At 44.6% G+C, this 23,133-nt stretch overlaps 1 protein-coding gene across 2 annotated transcripts in view; it reads left to right on the top strand.

The window, feature by feature from the left end:
• The window catches only part of PTPRB (protein tyrosine phosphatase receptor type B), a 442,488-nt gene that overhangs the window by 226,836 nt on the left and 192,519 nt on the right, over nt 1-23,133 (top strand). For both annotated transcript variants that reach the window (XM_069628245.1, XM_069628246.1), the window contains one exon: nt 17,790-18,068. In XM_069628245.1, coding sequence (XP_069484346.1) covers nt 17,790-18,068 — 279 coding nt within the window. The remainder of the gene's footprint in view (nt 1-17,789; nt 18,069-23,133) is intronic.

Here is a 23,133-nt window from a genome sequence, read left to right as displayed (position 1 = left end):
TTATATTTTATCATGTTGATTGTACTGCTTTTGATATATTTAGTTAAGTGCCTTTGGCAAAAGGCGCTCTATAAATTCAATGAAATGAAATGAAAAATGAAATGAAATTAAATGAAAAAATGTAGCATGTTGCATACTTGCTTTTGTGGGGAAGCGCAGGATTTGCATTAAAAATGCGAGTTTGTTCCATGGTAGAGTTGAAGTTTGTTGGACACAGGTTTTGCCATCATGGGCTATGAACAACATAGCATAGGACAGAACAGCAGCAAATCCTCTGGCAGCGCTTATAGAGAACGATTGCTGGCAGGAAGTCGCTCCGGGTCTTGACCAGGTGTTTCAACAAGTCTAAGAAACGGACATGTGTCCTGCAGATGCTGGCCCTCCCAGACTGCTGCTGCAACACTTTCTCTATCCATCAACAGCGTCCAGTGTAGTATGCCCCGTTTTGCAGAAGCAATGCCTGCAAACAATATGATTTTAGTGAGGGCCCTGGCAGAAAGCTTTCGACTACGCTCTACGAGCCCAACACCAGCACATCACTGCACACAGAGGGGAGTACTCCCAGGTGATGTTGTGGCCAGCTGATGCTGATCCAGCCAGGCTGCCACTGCAATACTTTATCCATGAGCGGCTCCGGCCGCACCAGCACCCAGTGTAGTATGCCACGGTGCAGCAGAAGCAATGCCACCTTTTAGTGAGTGCCCTAGCAGTAAGCTTCTGACTAGGCTCTACGAGCCCAACACCAGCACATCCCAGTATACAGAGGGGGCTACTCCCAGGTGATGTGGTATCCTGCTGAGGCTGACCCTGCCAGGCTGCCACTGCAATACTTTCTCTATCCATGACCAGCACTGCCAGCACCAGCATCCAGTGTAGTGTGCCACGGTGCGGCACAAGCAATGCCACCAAACAATATGATTTTAGTGAGGGCTCTAGTAGAAAGCTAGAGACTACGCTCTATGCTCCCACCACCAGCACAGACCCATAAACAGAGGGCGGCTCCTCACGGGTGATGTTGTGTCCCAATGAGCCGCTGTGTGAGACCGTAGTAGAAGAATGGAAGTTGGCGTTGCAAGTTGGTGGTTGCAGATGGAGATGAAGGAAGTGTGTGGTTGCTAAAAACAATGTTTCTGATTTAGGCAGAAACAAGACGTGATCGCTCTTTCTCGGACAGTACAATGCCATCCGATGTAGGAGGAAGGAGGATCTGGCGGCTACGGCTGCTGGGCAGTCGTGCACACCACCAGTAGAATTTGCCACCTATGCAATCTTCTCTGGGTGTGGAAGGGATAATGATGGTTATGGTAACTAGAGCAGACATCTTTCACCCTACAGTGAGGATGAGGATGATGAATATGGACCATGCTCCCAGGGCTGCTGGATTACTTGTAAAAATGGACATCCTGATCATGGTGGCCCCTCCTTCCAGCCAAAAATCATATGGGACCTCTTCACAGTCCACAGAATAGAAGTGAGCATTGCTCTCAGTCCTGTGTATGTGTGCAGAGGAAATGAAAACTCACATGTGAGCACGTAAAGTCAACTATCACTTCTGTCACACTCCCACAAGCGAGAGCGGATGAATGCCCAGCGGCAGCAGGCAGGAAGACACACATTGTCACTGACAATCTAAGCCCCTTTTGGCAGGTTCAGTGTGAGCATATCGCTGTGTCATTGACTTCCAGGCTCTGAGAGGCAGAAAGCAATGATACCTGGTGAGGCTGTGTTTCTGGCTATGGCTGCGGGACTGGGTGCGACGTGAGCATATGAAGACTTCTGGATCGTCTTGGCACAGCTGTCCAAGCTGGTGATCTGTGCAAGTGGTACTTCATTTGCCCGGCTGTTCCACCTTGCTTCTGCTCACATTTATTTCAGACGATTAAGTAGGGCACTAGTTAGTCTTGTTTCTGCCTGAAAATGTCTCGGATATAACCTGCTGGAACTGGGCCAGCAGAGAGTTGTGTAACAATGCAAAAAGCTTCCTAAGTGTTTGCTTCCAGCCAAGTCCCTCTCAGCCCAGCCACTTCCCAATCTCATTGTCCCTTTGTTCTAGCGGATGTTAAAGAGACTAAGTGTTTTGTTTTCTGGGCCCGATAGATTAGATAAAGTCTGGATTGTTGAACTACACCTTCTAGACACGCAAGCCTTTCCTTGTTTAATGTTCTGCAAGAATGTACATTCAAGTCCAATCATTTCTTAAGGATGTGAAGGGAGCACAGCGCGTAAAAAGACTGTATGGCATTGCACGAAGACCTGTTCTCGCTTGAGTGGCCATTGTTGTGGGGGGGGGCATGCCAACGCTAATTGCACTTGTCTAGCTACTCCGAAGTGTAGCCTATACCACCAATGCATTTTCTGTAGGAATCACAAGTTCATTGGGTATTGTAAGTCAGGTGGTCACTGTATCAACTCTCTATCTTTTGCTGCAGCCATTTCTTTTAAAGGGCAGAAGCATGTTTTTTCAGGGTAACGTTCCTTTCTGCCTAGACAGCAACTTCAACCCGTCTCTGATCTTCCACGACAACCGCCAGTAGCAACGAATGCTTTGGTTACGGGCAATAAAAGTAAATAGAAATTGGACCATAGGGTCCTGATTGCCACTGCCTTGTGTGGGCCACAACGGTACATGCACGTTAGAGGTGCACGCAAGGGTCACAAGAGTGCGGTGCCTCGATATAAGTCAAATGGACTTTCCTATATATATATAATATAGGAAAGTCCATTTGACCACTTGAGCCATCCCTGGAAGTTTACCTCAAGTTCTGAGCCACACCAACAAGGCATTGTGGGTATGCAAATGAGCTCAAATGAAAACATTTTTCTCAATTGGACTTTCCTATTTTCACATTTCAGGTGAAAGGGTTTTTTTCAAACCTTTTTAAACCCGCCATAACTTTTTTGGTATTGTTTATTCATGGGAAGAAATGTAGTTGCAGGTACGTTAAAGTTGAGAATTTAACACTACAAAACCCCTGAAATTCAGATAAGCCACCTTAACTTCGCGCCCCGTTGCGCAGCCTATGACCACAAGGATGACATTACAGATGACATCCCTGGTGACATTGCTAATCGCATCATATATGAAATCAATGATTATTTAACTGATGGCATCAGACATAAGAGCACTCTAGGTTTTTCCACATATTTAGACCACTCTTAGGTTTCTAAATATGTGATATACACATTGTAGAATAGGTCATAACAGTTAGGACATTGATTAAAACAGTAAACGGGTACACATGCATCCTATCACTACATGCAAAGCTTTCCTTTGTAGTAATTTGGAAAAAGATGATATCGGAATTATAAATATGTAATATTTTATAAATGTGTTTACTTTCTTTTAATAATCATAATAATTATTATTATTAGTAATAAAGTAAAAAGTACACTACTTAAATGTTCATGATTGCGCCAAATATATGTAAGACACATTCACTATAATATAATATGTATATAGAGTTACAAAGAAATGAGTAGAAATAAATAGAGACTACATGTTGAACCCTAAATATTTACTACATTTTAAAATACACATATGTAAATACTCAATAGTTTTATTATAATAAAAATGTGTAGACGTATCATTTTCTAAATGACATGAGATGTATTTTAAAACAAGGAACAAATATGTATTAGGATATATTTTAAGATTTGGATACATGAGTATTCAAAACAAAGTGATTATTACTCTAAATATATTTATGTATAGAAAAGAAATGAAGTTTGAAAATTCAGCATTTGCTTGAAAATATGTACACAGATGTAGGTTTCTTTCTGAAATAAAACACATACTGTACAAAGTAAAAGTAATCTTGAAATAGTATCCAATTTTTTAATACATTGAATTTTCTGTATGTCATAGATGCTGTTGTTAGTGATGTCACCAGTGATGTCATCATTGATGTCATTATAGTGGTCATAGGCTGCACAACAGGTGGCGTGAAGTTAAGGTGGTTTTAGCTGAACTTCAGGAGTTTTATTGCATTTCTCACATTAAAGTCCCAGCAACTAAATCGTTTTTTTCCCCCTGAATTTCAAAGGTTTTTTTATGCCATGTTTTTTTTCTGTGCCACTGGCCATGGTCTTTGGCCACAGCCTTCGGCCTTGCCCATTGTATATTGTAGTACACTACAGACCACTAACCATGGCCTTCAGCCATGGCCAGTGGACACAGCCTTTGTCCATGGCCCACTGTATATTTTACAACACTACCAGACCTTTTGTTACACCATTGTTTTTTCTGCACCACTGGTCATGGCTTTCGGCCATGGGTAGTGGCCACTGCTTTTGGCCATGCCCACTGTATATTTTAGAACACTGCCAGACCTTTTGTTACACCATAGTTTTTTTCCATGCCACTGGCCATGGCTTTCGGCCATGGCCATTGGGCACGCCCATCAACCATGACCACTGTATTTTTTAAAACACTATTATGCCACTAGCAATGGCCTTCGGCTGTGCCCACTGTATATTTTAGAACACTACCAGACATTTTGTTACACCATCAGTTTTTTTCACGCCACTGGCCATGGCCAGTAGGCACGCCCGTCGGACGTGACCACTGTATTTTTTAATCCACTATTATGCCACTAGCAATGGCCTTCGCCCATGGCCGCTGTATATTTGAGAACACTACCAGACCACCAGCCATGGCCTTTCACCATGGCCATGCCATGCTATTTTTAAAAACATGAATAGGCCACTACTGACACTAGCAGAACTCTAGACATGGCGTTTGTACAGGTATTTTTTAAAACACGAACAGGCTTTTGGCCGTGGCCCATTGTTTATTTTAAAAACACTTGTAAGCCACTAGTTATTTAGCCATGGCCAGTGGCACAGCCTTTGACTGTGCACACTGCATATTTTAGGACATTTGCAGCCCTCTGGCTATGGCTTCAGTGATGGCCAGTGGCCACAGCTTTCGGCCGTGCCGACTGTATATCATGCCCACTCATCCGTGCATACTTATTCTTATTTATAAATTAATAAATGCAAAATGATGAAGGTTATGTACAAGACGGGTACTGTAACATTTCCAAGGTATGAAATACCTAACTGTGGCAATCCCTGTACAGGGCTCAGGGCATCAAGTGACATAAAGCGACACAGTGTACACTTAATTCAGCTACTGTGTGTATCCATATACTCAGTGACTGCAAGATTTCAAGGATGCCTCCTATAGCCAGGCAGCAATATGTTTAAAGAGTAGTGTAGTAGCTTTTGAAAATATCTGATAAATTATTCCAATTCCCATTGATCAATATTAATGAAATGGTCATAAATAGATGAGGGTTTATTGAGGGTGCATGGAAGAAAATAAACCACAAAGGTCACAATGTAAAATGTTTGAAATTAAAACTGTTCTGCAGATCACGCATTGCATCAACCATCACAACCGCAAATAGCAAATCAGCCATGTCATATACATGCTGCTACACCTAATTACATGGCAGGCACTTGATTCCCATGCCACAGCTCATTAACTGTTAAATATTGCCGAAACTGCAATTATGGCAGACATTCTTAGTCCGGCAGCAATGTTATGTTATGTTATTCAGATTTATAAGGCGCCAAAGCCCGTGGGCATCCATGAATTTGTCCTTCCTGGACATTCAGGCCATGAGGGTGCAATCCATCAAGTCTATGAATCCACTTAGGTTCACTTGGATTAAGCAATGCCCAGGTAAATCATCTTCTTGTGCTGCTCGTGAATGGTAGCTGCATTTACATCACTGAGCAATGCATATGCTAAATCTTAATGGCAGAAGGATGCTCCTGAATTTCCACAAACACCTTGTATCATAAATATCCCACCAATACAGAACAATAAACTGATTACATATACTGGTGAGGGAAACCAGCGACCATCTACGACATGAGTGCGATTCAGTGAATGCCCAGCTCCTACAATTAGGCCTGATGTTTGCATCATTTTATTTCCTTTTTTGAATGTTAATGATAGTATATGTGAAATAATATACTGTACATGTAATTTCAAGGAGCGCTGTGGGTAAGGGGCATGGTTAGTCCCCTCAATAATGTAGCTTACAATGAAGGTGCATCCACAGTGCCACCCTTTCCGCACAGCATAGGCAACCTTTAACAAGTTATTTTATGTTGCATTCAGACATTTAACATTTCTTGTCAATCTTTACTAAATGGGGGAAAGAGTTGGGCTTAAGGGTGGTACGTCCTAGGGTATTTGTGTTTTAAGTGCATCCTAGTAGCTGTGTTTACTACAGTGGCTACCATTGCAAACGGAAATCCACTTATGCCATTGTGATGTAAAACTATATTTTTTTCGTGCTGAACAGCAGGGGTATGGACACAGGGGGATGGGGGTTTAAGGCAAAGGGTTCACGGTTCAGGCAGAAATTATTTTCCACCAATTCTGTAACAGAACAAAACAAGAAAATATGTTTTCATTTCCGATGGTCGACATCCAATTGAACGTTGAAGTATATGTCACCCTGCCCATGGTGTCCAATGTTTACTGTTGAGAAACGTCGACTTCCAAAAGTCGAACCTTTTGGCTGTCAACCCTAATACATGTTCTTTCCTTTTATTGGAGGGATCCCCCAGGCCTACTTCCGGCTCTCTCTCGACCCCCTTTTCCCTACTTACCTCCCTTTGCCTTCGGTGCTTTTTGTTTCTTTGCTTTTGATTACTGATAACCAAACCGTAAACCTTCTTACTTCCTTCATCCCTTTGCGGGGTCGACTTTCGGACCCTGAACTACGTAGCCATGCATCGTGTGAGTTGGTCGATTTCCGGCAGTCTCATTTTCGGTTGTCTCACTATTGCAAATAGACGTTTGAACCTGATACCACAGTATATTACACGCAAACACATTTTCCTGCATGCTAAAGTGTGCAAATGTTTTCTAAATGCTATTTAATCCCCCCGAAGAACACATAGTTTTATGAATGCATACATTTAATAAAAGATTCAATTAAGATTTGGCATCTATGATAGAACTTGTATACAATATGTTTACACCAACACCAGGGGCTGTGCTCGGGGCTGGACAGGGGCATAATATCGGCCCAGGCACCAATGAAATAGTAGCCCACAATCACAAGTTGTAATTCATTACTTTTCAGAACAGACTGTTCGAGTCCTACCCATGCTTGAGTTTTTGGTAAAAACGTGTTGCAAATAAGGCATCTGAAAGCATCTTTGCTTAGTAGCATTGGTTAAAACTAGTGCAGTAACTTATGAAACTCGCCCACTCTGGCCAAAGAAACTGGGCCACACTTTGCACATAGGCTGACAATTCGGGCATTGCCCTATTGCACCAGAGGCCAGTCCGAGCCCGGCTGTGCTGTCTATTCAGGACACTTTCCTGAGCAGCGGCCTCACATTCCTATGAACTCTGCGGGCGGAGCAACTCCTCCTCAGTCCAAACCCCAGGCATTGATTTCAGTTCCTACAAATTAGTGACTTTGAAAACGATTATTATATCAACATGACTGGATGATGACGATGGAGTTATTGCATTCTTATCCTTCATTGGTACATTTAAGAGAGGACTGTAAAAGGAGGGGCGTATTAGTCCCGTTTTTTAGTATATACCCGAATAAATTCACCTGTGCAATTTTTGTGCGCTTCCGTTGGAACCTGCTGTATTCTAAATAAATGATGATAAGATGCGGTAAAATATCCTCGCTGTGCAAACATGCAGGACCATTGAACACCATTAAACATTGTGTGATGGATTGCCCGGCATTAGGCAATTTGCAAAGGGTGTCCTTGGAAAAGTTGTTCCTCCCTTTTTCAGGAGTGGCTGAGGATGTGATCTGGTGTAGCTGTTTGGCAGGACTGTCTATTTCGACAGTACTGGCAATTATCAGCACTGCACTTCGAAGAATTTTAAGGATAATTTCAATGTGTAACACTGATTTTAATGTGTATGTATTCGAAATGTTATGTTTTTTTAAGGATTGCTGTATTGTGATTTATTGTGTATTTAAAGAGAAAGCGCATTTTAAAGGACGCATACTACGTAATTGTGTTATTAAATGTTGAGTTCTCTCAGACAGTAATAAAAAATAAAAAAAGCAAAAAAGAAGCTTGAAATGTAGTAGTCTGCTATCAAAAGAAGGTGTTCTAATGCACTATTTAAGCACTCCATTCAGCAGCTAAAACAGACCTCTCTTTCTCCCTGTCAATCTGCAGTTGGTAATTTATTTATTTATATATTTTTAAACTGTATAAAGCGCGCATACAGCCCAAGGGCATCAGGGTGCTGTTACAGGTAATGATCTTAGTTACATGAGGCAGGTGTCAGACATTTGCAGAAACATTACATACATACATTTGTATTTTAAGTAAGAAACAAGGCCAGGAAGGGAACAGTGGAGTAGACTTTTTTCAAAGACATGAAGCTGAATATGGCTATGGTCAGTGGGCAGCAAGCAAACGGCTAGCTGGCAGTTTATGGCACTTGACTTGTGCGAGCAAATGGCAGCTTGCCAAGAATCTGTTAGCGAATGGGTAGAGTGGTTGATGGCGTCAGCCATTGTGCCAAGGGAGGAGTGTGCAGGAAGGGATGTGTGCTAACCTATCACCCTTGCGCCAGGCCCTCCCTGTGCCTAGTGAGGCGCATTGGCCGGCGCGGCCAGCGCAGATTGCGCCGCCTGCCGCTACTTTCTTCTGTATAAAATAAGCCAATTGGTTGATTATGGTGAAAATACACTTGCAGGAGGCACTACATTTCATCATCAAAATAATTTCCTGCAAAAAAGGCCCTTTCATAATTTTTAAACAGGCTCTTTAAAAAGTTGGGCACCTTCTAAAAGTTCGGTTAGAACAGGCCATTCTGTAAGCGGGTCAGATACACACCCACGCACACCAAGTGAACCTTTTAGAGCACGCATCCTTTCCATTGTGAACTATAAATAGTTTGTGCAGCTCAAAGTGAAGGTAGCACGTTCCTGCTTGTTATGGGCTCTACGATTTCTCCTTGGAAATAAAGTGCTTGAACAAAGTCCTCGTCTCCATAACACATTGAACGGTGCACAATGTCGCCATTTAAATGGCGCTTTCTTCATTTGGCTATAAAAGGTACTGCATTGTGTTGAGGGAGCCAGTGGCCTCCAGACCTACTGCGACTACATGTCCTGGAAAGGTGATATCACAGAGAGTGAGGGTTTTCCCCCACGTGAATGTTCTGTACACTGATTATATCATTTAAAACAAAATGGTCCCAACCAAGTGCTGTGAAATTGGAAATAAAAATCTCAGCTGCCAGAAAAGTGTGTGATTGTATAGCTGCAAATCTGAACTGCCGTCATATGATTGACACTGAATGTATGTTACAAGTCATGATACTTAGAAACCTGTTGTTGAGACTGACCGAGGACTGAATCCTATCTACGAGACATTCCAGAACCTCGGCTTACTTTTATTTATTTATACCCTCGGGCATCAGGGCGAACATGAAGGACATGTATTGGACAGGATTGAACGTTTAGGTGGCAGTCTCAGGAGAATGCTATGTGGTGCTAGTTAACCCCTTTAAACAGTAACGCACTTTTCTTCCCACTGCAAGCAAATGCAGTGTTCTTGTCATCAACATCTGTAATGTTGTCCAATACAAGATGCAAGCTCTGTTGTCTTGACGATTAACCCTTAGTTGAGCTAATACTTTTTTCCATTTTCAGTAGACCTAACGAGAAACTCGGGGCGCCTTTTCACTCTCCTGTAGAGAAGAGTGCTGCATGCCTGTAATAATACTGTATGTGTTATTATTACTGAGAAAGCTCAGATGGGAGCTTTAGCTTGAAACATATTATGACCCCCAGGGAGCATATTGGAATCCTGCTTAATAATGTCAATTGGCATGACCGTTTTCCCTTTCCATAGCGGTCTACCCCCTGTGAAGTGCGTCGCAATGCAGTTATTCACTATGCACAGACAGAAATGAAGATTACATTTTTTGGGTTCTTTTTTTGCAAATATCGATTCACAAGGATATTGCGGATATTGATAAATAAGTAACTGTATAAAGTAATTAAAGACACATACAAGCTGGAAGGAGTCATCAGTTATTAGGGAGGATTTCGTCAAGAGGAGAGGCATGTGTGTGTATATCTGGGAGAGCCTCGGGCATTGGTCCAAGGTTGCTTTGAGGGACACTTGCCCAACAAAATGGGTGGGCGGGGCGAAAGCTGACCAGGGATGCCAGCAGAGCATCTGCAAGAATGTGTTAATCGTGTCCTATATTTGCTGGATATTCCCCACGAAGCGTGAACGCATAAAGTATTGTTGGTCTTTAGAGGTGGTCATGTTTTTCATCTGAGCCATCATAGGGGACTTTTCGTGTACTATTCTTGATATGGTTCAAGTAACACCGGACATTTCAACAGTATGCATGCCATTCTGCCAGGTGAGTGTTTGGAAATGCTAACAATGACCAGCTGAACCTCCAGGAAAATGGCTTGCAAGGGGTAGTCCGGCAAGTGGACACCAGTGCTCTTCTTCCTTGGAACCTTGGGACGAGCAATCCTTCCTACTACAGGGAGGAACCATGGAAAGGGATTTCAAGGAGGAATGGGCGTTTTTCGGGTGCCAAATTTCATTAGACCTATTTGCCATCCACCAGCGTCATTGCCCAAAGCCAGTGTTTGCACCTCCACCCAGTTTCCAGCATCAGGTCCTGACCCCTGCGTCTTGAGCCACGTTGCACTGTGGTGGCAGGTAAGGTAGTCATGTCCATGACCTTTCTCTCACACAGTGGTGCCAATGAGTGGCAATGGTTCCTCCTGGACCATGTCCATCAATGGCAGAGGTGTTGGTGCTAAATATAAGAACATACACCGTGTTACTATCGAGGGCTATCACTAACACGTAAAATGCAACTGTAGAGTATGGAACCCCCACAATGCCAATAGAGAACGAATGGGAAACTTAGAATAGAAAGGGCTGTGGCTGTAATATATTTATTTAATTCGTTGTTTGAATCACGCTTAGCACCGTACCTGAGCTTGGTTTCTAAGACACGACTGACAGTGCTGTAGCCTCGGACAGAATCAAACACTACTGATGCCATGACCGAGTGAATGGGACACTTGTCATGTGACATGCTGTAAAGGGAAGCACACCATTTTGTACTCCACTACAGTATCAAACCCTTCAAGTGCTCATTTTTATTTATTTAATGTATTTTTTTGCATTTATAAAGCGCACTGGCAGCCCGGGGGCATTGAGGCGCTGTTACATGAATGTATTTTAGTTACATGTATGATATGATATGATATTTTATTTATAACGTGCTAACACCCAGAGGTTTCTAAGCGCACACCTGGGGATCGAACCTGTGGTGCTCCGTGTCGTCTTGCTTCCAAGGTGAGCACGATGCCCCTGAGCTATCCTCCCGAGCCTTGAACTTGTGCGAGCAAATGGCATACTTTGCTTACAAGTTACATTCAGTGCGGCAAAGTTGAGTTGAATCGGTACAGCGTACAGTAGTTACAGGTAATAAAGATCTTAGATACAGTTACAATCATCGTTTTGGAATACGGCGGATGGTACTCTGAAAGGTTAGAGTGTCAGGTTCAGACGAACAGCATTGTTTTATTTGTCTTGCGGAAGACTAGGTGGGATGCTATTTCTCTGAGGTGGGGTGGCAGGGAGTTCCGTTGGGTAGTAGCGATGAAGGGAAGCTGGAGCCTCCGGCCCGTGCTCTCAGAATCTTAGGCACAATGATTCGGCTGGTGTATGGGGTTCTGGTAGGTCTTGCCATGTGTGGTTTAGTGATTCTTTGTGTTAGGTATTGGGGGGCTGTGTCGTGGATGCATTTATGAGTGAGGGCCAGGGTTTTGAAGATGACCCTTTCTTTAATGGGGAGCCAGTGGGCCTTTTTCCGGGCAGCTGATATGTGGTCTCTTCTGGGGATGCCGATGGCAGCCCGGAGCGCATTATTTTGCATGATTTGGAGCTTTTCGATATTTTTTGTGGCGGTGCCAGCCAGGAGGGCATTGCAGTAATAAAGTCCGGAGCCAATTATGGTTCTGGCTATAATTAGGCAGTTCCGTTCAGTGCGGTATGGTCTAGCTGTGTTGAGAAGTTTCGAGTGGTAGGCATACAAATACCAACAGGCAAAGTAAGGCTACCATTCCAATGTGCATCAAATCACCTGTGCCACTAAATGCAGTCGGACCTTGTTCTTTGCTTTAGACTCTCAGATTGTCTTGGTCTTTGGGAAGGTTCGACCCCCGGCCCCTTTAAAGACAAGGAGCCAACTAGTGGTGAAATGATGAATAGCATCTGGAAAGACTGTGACTGATGTGTTTCAGATCAGAATTGGGCCCAAAACAGTGCCAAGGTGAGGAGTTGGTGAGAATGAGGTGGTCGATTTAGCAGATCAGAAAAAAGTGAGATGTACAAAAGTCGCTTTCGGGTATTGTAGGAAGGATAAGGTTTATGTGGGTCATCTGGACCCAGGCCAAGCAGTCCAATCATCATCTTTGGAATGCTTTGATCTGAATTTGTATTTGTTTGTGATACAAATAGTTGCGACTAGTCCTGGTAGCATTCAGGAGCTGCACTTCATCACTAATGAAGAACAAAGGGGCTAAAACATGGCAGACGGTGTTTCCTGTACATAGAAGTGAGGGAAGGCATAGGCAAGCAGCTCAAGCTAGACCCTATCAAGCAGATTTGCATATGGCTGGTTCCCTCTTTTTTTCCGGAACAGCAAAGCGCAAAAGCGACGTAAGCCATATAAAAGGGTTTTACCCTAAATGATCTCAAGATATGGTCGCAACCATTGTCATCCCAACTTTTCATCGGAGGTCAAGGCTATGGGGACACAGCCCATTGCATTGTTTCACATAAAATAAAGACATATCTTCGTCCCCGAGGCACTCCATTTTAGTGGCGCATATTCTGTACCTCAATTTATACCCATCATGCACAATAGAAGCCAGAATATCCCATAAGAGCAGCCAAAACGTCTGTTTGCTGAGAAACAGTATATTCAATAAAAAGGTGATATCATCTCACAAAAAAACTCACTTTCTCTATGTTGAAAGTGGTGCATTGTCATTGTATATGTCAAAGTACTGTACCTGTGGCCCCTGATCAAGGACATTATAATTATACTTGAAGCCGAGCCCATTTCTATGGCCAGAATTGCTGTTCTATGTTACTTCTATGTTACTACAACAACAGTCTTTTTTCCAATGTTTTTTTTTTTTTTTACCAAAGCCTTTTTTATTTTTACTCACCAACATTTTACTTTTTTATTTGTGTGGCTCCCCACAAACTCCCCTCCACAATAAATGTAACATTATTTCCTACTCCCATACCCCTCATATACCCTTATCCACTACCTCACATATTTTTCGATTGAGGTTTTTTAGAAGAAAAAGAAATTCAGTAAAAAAAAAAACATAGAAAAAAAGACTGTCGATGTGACAACGTTGTGCCAGCATTACAAGGCACCCACCTAAAGCACCAGCAGAGGTCGCTACCCCAGAGTACCTATCAGCGACAAACTGGGTCCTATTCCCGACAAACTGGGTCCTATTCCCGACAAACTGGGTCCTATTCTCGACAAACTGGGTCCTATTCCCAGGAGAAAACGATTTTCAAGAATTTGCTTAACCTGGGATGAAGAAAACCTGCGCAGCGGCCCTGAATGAAAAATAGGGTGTCTGCCACGTGCGCACTGTCACAGACGTTTTGCAAACACCCCCTTTCCTATTCTCTAACTGCATGTGCACAGTGCAGTACACGGGCTGTTGGAACAGGTGTCCATCGTTTGCCCGTGTGCTGTGGAAGTCCTTCACTTATTTCGACAGTGTGATATTAAAGATTCCACAGGACTTAAAGCCGGTGCTTGAACCAGTCATAAGCACAGTACCGTGAAGGATTATTCTGCGGCATGTAGTTGCCAAACAGTCATTAGTACCAGGGGTTCGCTGTGCATTAAACAATCGAGTGCACGATGCAAGCAATTTATTTCAGCGAGCCTGAGCTTAGTATAGCGCCAATCTGAGTGGCGATGCTGAGGTCCGAGTCAAAATAATCGTACGCGCTTTACTAGTCTAATTGGGGTAGACTTGATCTCTTCTGACCTGGGCGCAGCAAGGGAACCCCTTTTGTCAAGCTGTCTGGTAGGGAAAAGAAACAGGGGTTCGGTGTAAACAGCACGTGACCTGGGTCCATACTGCACCGTGGCAACCAGAGCTTTGCCTCATTCTGAGAGGGTGCTGGCAAGAGCTGTTGTGACACTGGATGAGTCCGAAAACATATTGGCTCGACTGTCCTTATTAAAGCACACGAATGAGAGAGCAACGTTGCCGAAGTCTTCCCGCTAAAAGCTTCCCACACCAGTATAGCTCTTTCACTTCCCCTCTATTCCCCTTGCCCATTTCGGGGTGGGGGCCCCCCTGCGCCCCAATTCCCCTGTGTGGCCTGGCAGCCCCTTCCATCCACCGACCCCTCTCCTCTTGCTTTCCCCAGTGCCCATACTTACCCGTACCGACCACCGCTCCATCTTCATTGAAGTCACCACACCTCTTCCCTGATGTACTTACTGCGCATCGCCCAATGTGGCGCGTCTTTTGCACGTCATCCTTTGGGCAAGGGTTCTGGAGCCCCTACTAGTGATTTTCACTCAAAATGGTCCTCCTATTAATTAAGGACTTCACTGTACGTTGTGATGACCCTGTGGAAAATTGTGTTAGAAATCTATCTCAGATAGTCTCTAGGATATTGTAATTTTTCACCATAGGAAAAATCTCTGTAAATGCCCCTCGAGGAACAATTATTGACTGTATAAACCTGTAGGGGACTCTTTAGTTCAGAGTATCGAAATCTACCAAGACATAATGTACAAGCAGCATAGCCATGCCTCCTCCATGCGGACACCAATGAACCACAAGATGCTATGGATGTTTCACTGGTGTCCCCAGTGGTTTTGATGTCAAATGTCTAGGCAATGTCATTGAAGTGGCAGGGATGGTAGAAGGGTGGGACAGATGGAAGAGGAGATTCTTGTGTGCCACTTTGAAAATTCACAAGCAAAAGGAATATCTCGGGATGTGGTTGAGGGGAGTCAAGTGAAGGGGTTGTTAGTGAGAAAAATGTATCTGACTTGGGAGGTGCCACAGAGGAGTTACAAGTGTTAAGCCTAAGGCAATGGTTTGTCTTTTAGAGTGAAGACAGTGGTAGGGATTGTGGAAAGAGATGTTCAGTGCAAGTCAGGGTGCGTGGTGACATGATTGGGCACACAGGCTGGAGTGAAGGATCTGTACGGTGGCATTAAGCACCCGTTCCAAGTGCTGGAACGTGTGGTAACGGCCGGCAGCCCAAGTTATAGGACTGAGAGAAGCAAGGGCCTATAACAAGGGCACTGGGACGTTACCACCCATTCCAGCCTTTGGAACAGGTGCTTAACACTATTAGCACCTGTTCAAAGGGCTGGGATGGGGCTAATTGAAAGTATTTTCGTTCTGTGAACGGGACGCCTCGCAGCGTCCCGTTCATGGAATGAAGAGACTGTTCAAAGATGGCTGCCATGGAAAGGGTAGATGGGGCTCCATATCGAGCCCCGTCTTCCCTTTCCATGGCAGCCGTCGGTAGCAGAGACAAAGGAGCAGCTGCAGTGGTGGCACTTGCCGCCTACAAAATGGGACAAGTGTGGGGGGAATGTAAAATACATTTTAAAATAATTGGTCAGAGGGTGGGAGAATGATGGCAGCTGGGGGAACCAGTCATGAGGTGGCTTGAAACGCCAGCTGAGATTGCTGGTTTCAGCCTGTGTTCATAGCCACCTGATTGGCTGGCTGCCCCATCAGGGTGCTAATGTACAATAGTCTACCTGAATGCAACTTACACAGGTGGATGTTGATCTAGAGTACTAAAATAGGACATGGCTGATAAAGGAGCTGAAATAAGTATTGGGACGATACCATGCAGGGTAATGTTGCAGCGCTCTATCTTCTCCTCTCTAGAGCACTACCAGTGCCCCGGCAGAGGGGATGGTGTGGGAGGATCCTGAGAATGTTGAGTAGGTTTTAAAAGATGGAGGAGGCTGGTGAGCCAACCAATATGATATGATATGATATGATGATATGATATGGTATTTGTAACGCGCCTATACACAAGTGTTTCAAGGCGCGACGAGGCGAGGTGGGTGGGGAACAAGGGGGGACAGACAACGATCCTACTAGGCCAAGTGTCATTCAGATCGCGCAAGGGTAGAAGGGAAAGGAAAAGTGCAAGGGGAAAGGGAGATGGGAAAGTGCAGTACAGGGTTAGTAGAATACAAGATAAATAATAAGGCCCAGCTAGTGGCAAGTGCAAGGTAAGTGCCGGGAAGAGGGGCTGTAGGGATACAGAGACAGTCCCGCAGTGCAGGGGTTGCCAGGGAGGCAGTGCAGGGAAGAGTGAGCTGGGCCAAGGACCGAGATCAGTGACTGGGCCAGTTGCAGATTTAGTGCAGGTTCAGTGATTTTAGCAGGGGAGAGGGGGAGAGAAAGCGGAGGCAAAGAGGAAGGCTTCGAGGTGCTTCGGGAACCGGAGATGGTTCTCCTCATGTAATTTAGGGAATTTCATTTCACTAAGTAAATAAACCCATGAGGTTTCCGATGTGGGGAAAGGGGACAGATAAGCTGTGGGTGCAAAGAAAATCTGTAAGCAAGGGAAAGTAGAATGCAATTTGGTTGTTGTGATCAAAGAGGTAGTAGGGTGCGCGCCATGAAGAGGGAATGGCTCAGAGTCGGTTGCATGGAGCCATAGATCAAGGGCTCAAGGAAAGAAGAACCTTGAGTGGCACACACTGAGATGGTGGCAATGGGATGAAGTAGCAGTTGGCTAGGTAAGTCTAGAGTGTCAAGTTGGTGATGCCCGGCTTGGGCGTGGCAGCCTACAATGTGTTGTGAACGACTGTGTAAAATGTGGCTATGATACCCGAGAAGAAGAGGGTGGCAGAGAGGAAAGCATGGTGCAGATCAACTATTGCCCTTAAGCTACTAGTCTTTCAGCTCGGCTTTCCCCTTCTTTACTTTCAGACCCTCCCCAAGGTTAATGTCCGGCAAAAGATTTTGCTCCAACATTTGTGTGAGCATTTTGAAGACGCTGCTCACTAGAGGTACATCAACACAATCCATTCTGCTGAAAACCACCTACAAATGTGGGTGTTTCCAGCAGACAGACAGTAGGGCAGATGGCACTGCACCCATTCCCCAGGTTGGCATAGTCCAGCGGCTTCAGTGACTGTGTTTCTCTCGTTTTATTTTCAATTAGCCACACATGCTCTGATTAAGTTGGTGTGAGCGCCAGTAGACATATAAATAAATTGAACCCTAATATTCCAAGGTTGCGAGGCAGGCTTCCGTAAGACTTCTTAGGCGACTTCTTATTTCTTGCAATCATAACACTTCTTTCAACCCGCCCTTTTAAGAAGACTTCTATGTTGAATTAGTACTTTCTGGGCTTCTACAGCAGTCCACTCTAAGATTTCCTGTATTTTCTTTAAGCGTGTCCCTGGGAATTGAGAATGGACATGAAGATCTTGTCGGTCACCAAAGTGGATTACGTTTTGATCTGCCACACATATTATTACCAGACACTGTAAATCATGGTCACTCATTTTTTTTTGCCCTCCAGATATTTTGGATGTCAAGTTCCATTTTCCGTAGCCATCGTAATCTGAAGTGAAGGATTATGTGAGTTGTAGTCCAAAACATCTGGAGGGCCAAATGATGATTAGCTGTACTGTTGTTGATCCCATTGCCAGCATGCAATAATCTGATGTCTTCTCATTCCAGACCCTTTGCCGCCGACTAAGTTTGAACTTCAGAAGGAAAGAAGCACTTCAACAAGTCTGCAGGTGTGGTGGACCACCTCCCGCGGGAGGGTGACCTGGTATGATCTCCAGCTATTGGATTCCAACCAAGAAAAGATTCAGACCCTTCACATTCCAGGAAATGCTATGAAAAAAGAAGCCACATTTACTGGCCTTACCCCTGGTGGCACCTATAACTTTGCCATCACTGTTATAGCTGGAAACAAGAGCACCGCTGCCATTCGGATCAGAGGATCTACAGGTACAGCTAAGTTTTTCTTATGTCCATTATATTAAAATATTCTTTTTGAAAATTGCAGATGGATGTTAGCAGTGTTTCGTTGGGCTGGATCTTCCCGGACATGGGATCCGTCTCCCCAATCCTGCTCCCCGATCCTGGACAATCCATGTGCACTCCCTTGTGCAGTTTACATTTATTTTCGAATACAGCAGAGTGTTCTGTGCCGGGATTTCAACAGTGGTTGCAAGGTTGAGAGGCGAGACATTTCCCCACAAAACCGCTTGAGGGTCAAAGCTGGGGCCCTCTGAAATCCCATGTCAATGTTGCACTCTCCAGGAAATATTGCTCTGCATTTTTTGGGGTTTAAAAGGTGTGCACATTTTGTACTTTGCTGACAACATTATAAGTCATTCGGCTATTTTCCAGAGCTAAGAGGCAAATGTTTGTGGGGGTGACTAAAATAACCCACCCGCCCCACACTGAAAGCCTCAAACCTCCTTTACCCCTGCGCTAGGTGGGATCCCCAGTAAAAGTCAATTTCCACCACTGGATGTTACGAAGGGGGTGATGTGAACACTCAGTGCTGTCTCTGGTCACATTTTCTGTGTCGTGGACCCCAATCATAGAAAAGCATCGATTGGGTTATCAAGGTGCATCTGGTACTGAGCCCATATCTGACGTTTGTGTCCATTGCAAGCGAACACGTCTCAAAAAGGATAAAGACACATTTGGAACAGTCCAGAAATGTATAAACTGCTGGAGAGAAAAAAGAACCTTCATTTAAGAAGACCAAGGGCCGACACATGGGTGCCAAATAGCCAGGACGAAGCCGAAATCCTACGGCTGTCATGTAGGTGGACTGGGATCCTGAAGAGGGCTGTGTGGCCCAGAAGGTTGGATGTAGTATGTTCCAGACCCACCTTTTTCTATGCACTTGCCTGCACTTTGGAGCACTTCAATAAAAGTTTACACAGAGATGGCCCATTCAATAATGGTTGTAGTGCAACCGATTGCGAATAAATTGCCCATTCGACTCTCTGAATAAAGTAGGGCTTGACTTTGGAGTGCCACCTCTTTTGCATTTACAATATAAAGCTAACATTCACACCTGGTCTGGAAGCCCCTTAGACCCTCACAATAGAACCTGGTCCCAGTGAGCATACACATCGAGACAAATGCCTCTGACCAACAAAGCTTATGTGTGCCTGTGCTGTATATGCACCCCCTGGTCGGTACGATTCACTTTCAGAGCTGGCCTACATAAGACTGTTCTTTCATGCATGTAAGTTAGAATTCGGTACTGGGGCCTGAGTAGAACTAGGAAATTAGGTTTGTATTTATTTTTGGGGAGGGAGTTAGGGGAACATGATTTTTGGGCTGGTGGGGCTGTGAATTGTGGACAGAGGGGAAATACAATCTACATGCATGTTATAGGTGCAGGAGAAGGTCAACGCACTGGGAACGCTGCATGCATTCACTAGTCCTGCAGAGGGGTTCAACTATAGTGACATTTTCAAAATTTTACATCCATTTTCCAAATCCTCACACCAAGCCAGTGTGGACCTCATACATCGGGGCTTATCACAATTTCCCCCCATTTCAGCTGGGCCGCCTACACAACACTAGTATGTATACCACTCCAAGGTAATGTAGTCAAAAAGGGACTCCATGTTGGATTCCAGTATCTATTAGAACATGCATCTGTGGGTAGTCATGGCTGGATCGTGCCTAAATTATAACCAGCTCAAAAGAAGGAGGAAAATAGCAATATATATGTAATCGGCAATTTTAGGAGTCAAACGAGGACGTGAATCATTGAAGTGTATAAAATACCAATCAGTCATTTTGTCTGTGATTATTTTAAAATGGCGCCCACATCTCCGGTGTGTTGCCAACAATTAACTCAATGGAGCAGCTAATGAAACATTTCTAAGATAAAGCATCAAGAAGAAGCCAGTTTCATTAACAATCATTAATCCGAACGGCAGCCAGTGACTGCCTTGGCATCACTGTGCCAATGTGTTGGTAGGTTCCTGCTTGTAAACAATCTATTACAGGTGATCGTTTCTCAGAAGATGTGGAGCAAACAGAACCCACGGTAGAGTCACCGGAAGTCCTTTTTTATGTTCATTGGGAAAACGACAATTCCCTGCCGTTTCTCCATGGTCCTCCAGGGAGGGCCCCGGTTTGTCAGATTGATCACGACTTTCTCAAGGGTGTTTGAACACCCCTTCCATAGGTTTGCAAGAAACAGCAAACTAGAGCCCACTCTGTCACTATTTAGAAACGTAAGACTCGGAGGTGCCCTGCTGTCACAATTACCCTCACTATCCTCTTCCTGGTTCTATGTCCCTTCAGCACCAGAGTATTTTTCGATTCGTTTTTTGCCGAAATTTCTTTTTTTGAAAAAACATATCGAAACATGTTTTTGGGGGGTGCCCCCCGCCAACTCCACCATCCCGTATAGTTTAAAGTCTATTTCCAACCCCCACGCACCTCTATATTTTCCGATTCGTTTTTTAAACAGCAAAAAATAAGGGCAAAAAACTCATCAAAAAATAATCTGACGATGAATGAACGTCGTACCCTCTCCCCAGGCCCCTAACACTTTCCTCTGGACCTCCTGAAACTCCATGCTTTCAAACCCGCTCTTCCCATGTTCCTAGTCCCAGCAGAAGCACAGAGATGGGTGCTGCCACGCGCCGCCCTCTCCTTGGCGCTTTTTCTCCTTTGCCGTTTTGCTGCTGTGCATCCCCTGTAAATACCGTGCACACAATTTTAGGATGGGCAAATACATGTATGTCCTGCTGCTGAGGAACATGCTCCCCTTCAGAACTGTTCCTGCAAAAGCAACGTCTTCTTATCCAATATATATATATATATATATATATATATATATATATATGTATTTGTTTTTTATCTGCTGTATCCCTATTTTTTCAAAAGGTTCTTGGTTGGACACCCCCCTCTTAAAGCCTCTGAAAAGGCACGGCTCAGGCAGGAATTATGGTGGGCGCTACAATTAGGCAATTCTATGTGGCTGCCTGGGGCGCCACCAGCAGAGAGGCACCAGATTGACCCTCAAAACATTACATTTGTTTCCATTTTAGAGGAAAAGGGATCAGAATGCAGGGGGACATCTATTGCAACCTCAACACGTTATATTTGGCTCTATTGTAAAGCAGGGTGTACGCACGTGGCACTTTACCCGGGGCAGCATGCGTTCTGGCACTGCTTCGGCTATGATCCTGGTGAAATAACACCAGTAGAATCATTGATGGTATCAGGTGAGTAAGACTTTCCTCAATGCAGGTGGACTTAACCCTCCTGGAAAGGAGGCATTCATGATCTCACGTGTGTAAGGCACACACACAGGCCCACACACCCACCCTCACACACACACCCTTTTATAAACTCTTCACTCCCTCACAGAAGAATGTTTGCAGGAAAGTACAGGAAGGGAGTGCCCGCGTAGCCTCAGCAAGGACAGTGTGTTCTGATTTTAGAGGGAGCGATTGAATCTCTACTTTTTGACATTTTAGAACAAGAAAAGGGCATCGGCAGACTTCGTATTCCCACGTCATGGAAAATGTCACTCTTTTGTACTTTCACGTCGAAACAGTGTTGATCCAGTATGTTCACAATTATGTAATGATTGTCCCCAGAAGCAGCTCATTATCAATGTAACACCTGACAGTTTATGCCACGGGACTGCACACTTTGGCTCTCCAGATGTGATGGACTACAGCTCCCATCAGCCCTAGACAACATACACAATGGCGAGGGATCACGGGAGACTTGGTCCAAAATATCTGCAGAGCTACAGCTTGTAGGCCCCTGAGTCCCAGAGATTGCATCATCCTCCGCTCTCCCTTCAGGCTTTCTCTGCGTTTCTTCTTTTTCCGCACCATAGTTTTTATTGGGTTTTATTATTTATTTATTGGGTTTTTATAATGCGCCTCTCCACAATGTGTTTCGAGGCATAGAGGTTGAAGCCTATTGGAGGTAGACATTCATTGGAGGAGTATTCTTATCTTACTTGTTTTACGGCAGTTGATTTCTTCCTCAATACAAATCCGGGCGTATAGTACTTGCAGCCAACGTGACCCTGCATGCAGTGCAACAGAAATAAAACAAATCGCAAAAGGAATATGTAAGTGCTACCGGCAGGGTTCCCACCCGCATTCTCTGAAGAAGCCCACTAGAGCCCAGATCTGGGTTTTTCTCTTTTTTTTGTTGGTACAACCAGTCAACAGAAGAAGACGACCATGGGGTCCTTGGAATAAGCAGAATCAGTGTCCAGGAATAGTGCTTCTGGCTAACCTGGCCAGCATGAGTGGGGCTGTGAGTTCCTTGGGACCGGCTTCATGCAGGGTCTTCTTATTCCGACTGGTCCCGCCTCTGAGGGTTCTCTGGCAGAATACATTTAGGAGCGTGGCCCCTCAGAGTCATGTCGGGAACAATCGAGTCGCTCAAGTTTCAGTAAAGAAGCGCATAGGGCAAGCAGTTGCCTGATCCTCCCACCTTTTTTTTACCCGGATCCCTCTTTCTAAATAGTGCGACATTGCTGCATATTTTAGCATCCCAGTCCTCTATGACCACATACACTCTGGTTACCCACCTCGGGTTTCATGTGTTCAGTCTTTTTCCAAGAGCCTTTGCCCTTCCCTTTTTGCGGACCTCTTTGTTTCTCCCCCTTTTCTCGAGGCATGTTAGGAGCTAACAATGTGGCAGACATTTTAGGTCCCAGCCCCGTTGTACATCATTTCTGGAGTCTTCCGTGAATCCCAGGATTGCATGAAACTCAAGACCTTGCGCATGCTGCAGCAGAGTGTCTGTTTGCTGTGATTCAGAGTATTGAGTCGGCCCCGCCGCCCCACAGGTGAATTTTCTTTTGGAGTTTCCCAAGGTGATTGGCCAGTGATATGGTGTTTTCTATATTGGCAAATTAAAAACGATTGGACAGGCATTCAACAAAATCCTTGTCTTGCAACCACAATGCCAATACCCCTTCCTAGTGAATTATGTCCGCCCCAGGAAGCAGACCCTGATTACCAAATAGGCAAAGTAGTCACTGGCCGATGGG

Source organism: Ambystoma mexicanum, chromosome 12, assembly GCF_040938575.1.
Source record: "Ambystoma mexicanum isolate Mex_15411 chromosome 12, UKY_AmexF1_1, whole genome shotgun sequence".
Taxonomy (NCBI): Eukaryota; Metazoa; Chordata; class Amphibia; order Caudata; family Ambystomatidae; genus Ambystoma; species Ambystoma mexicanum.
The sequence above is the reverse complement of the archived record's forward strand: the minus strand, read 5'-3'. Positions and strand labels throughout refer to the sequence as shown.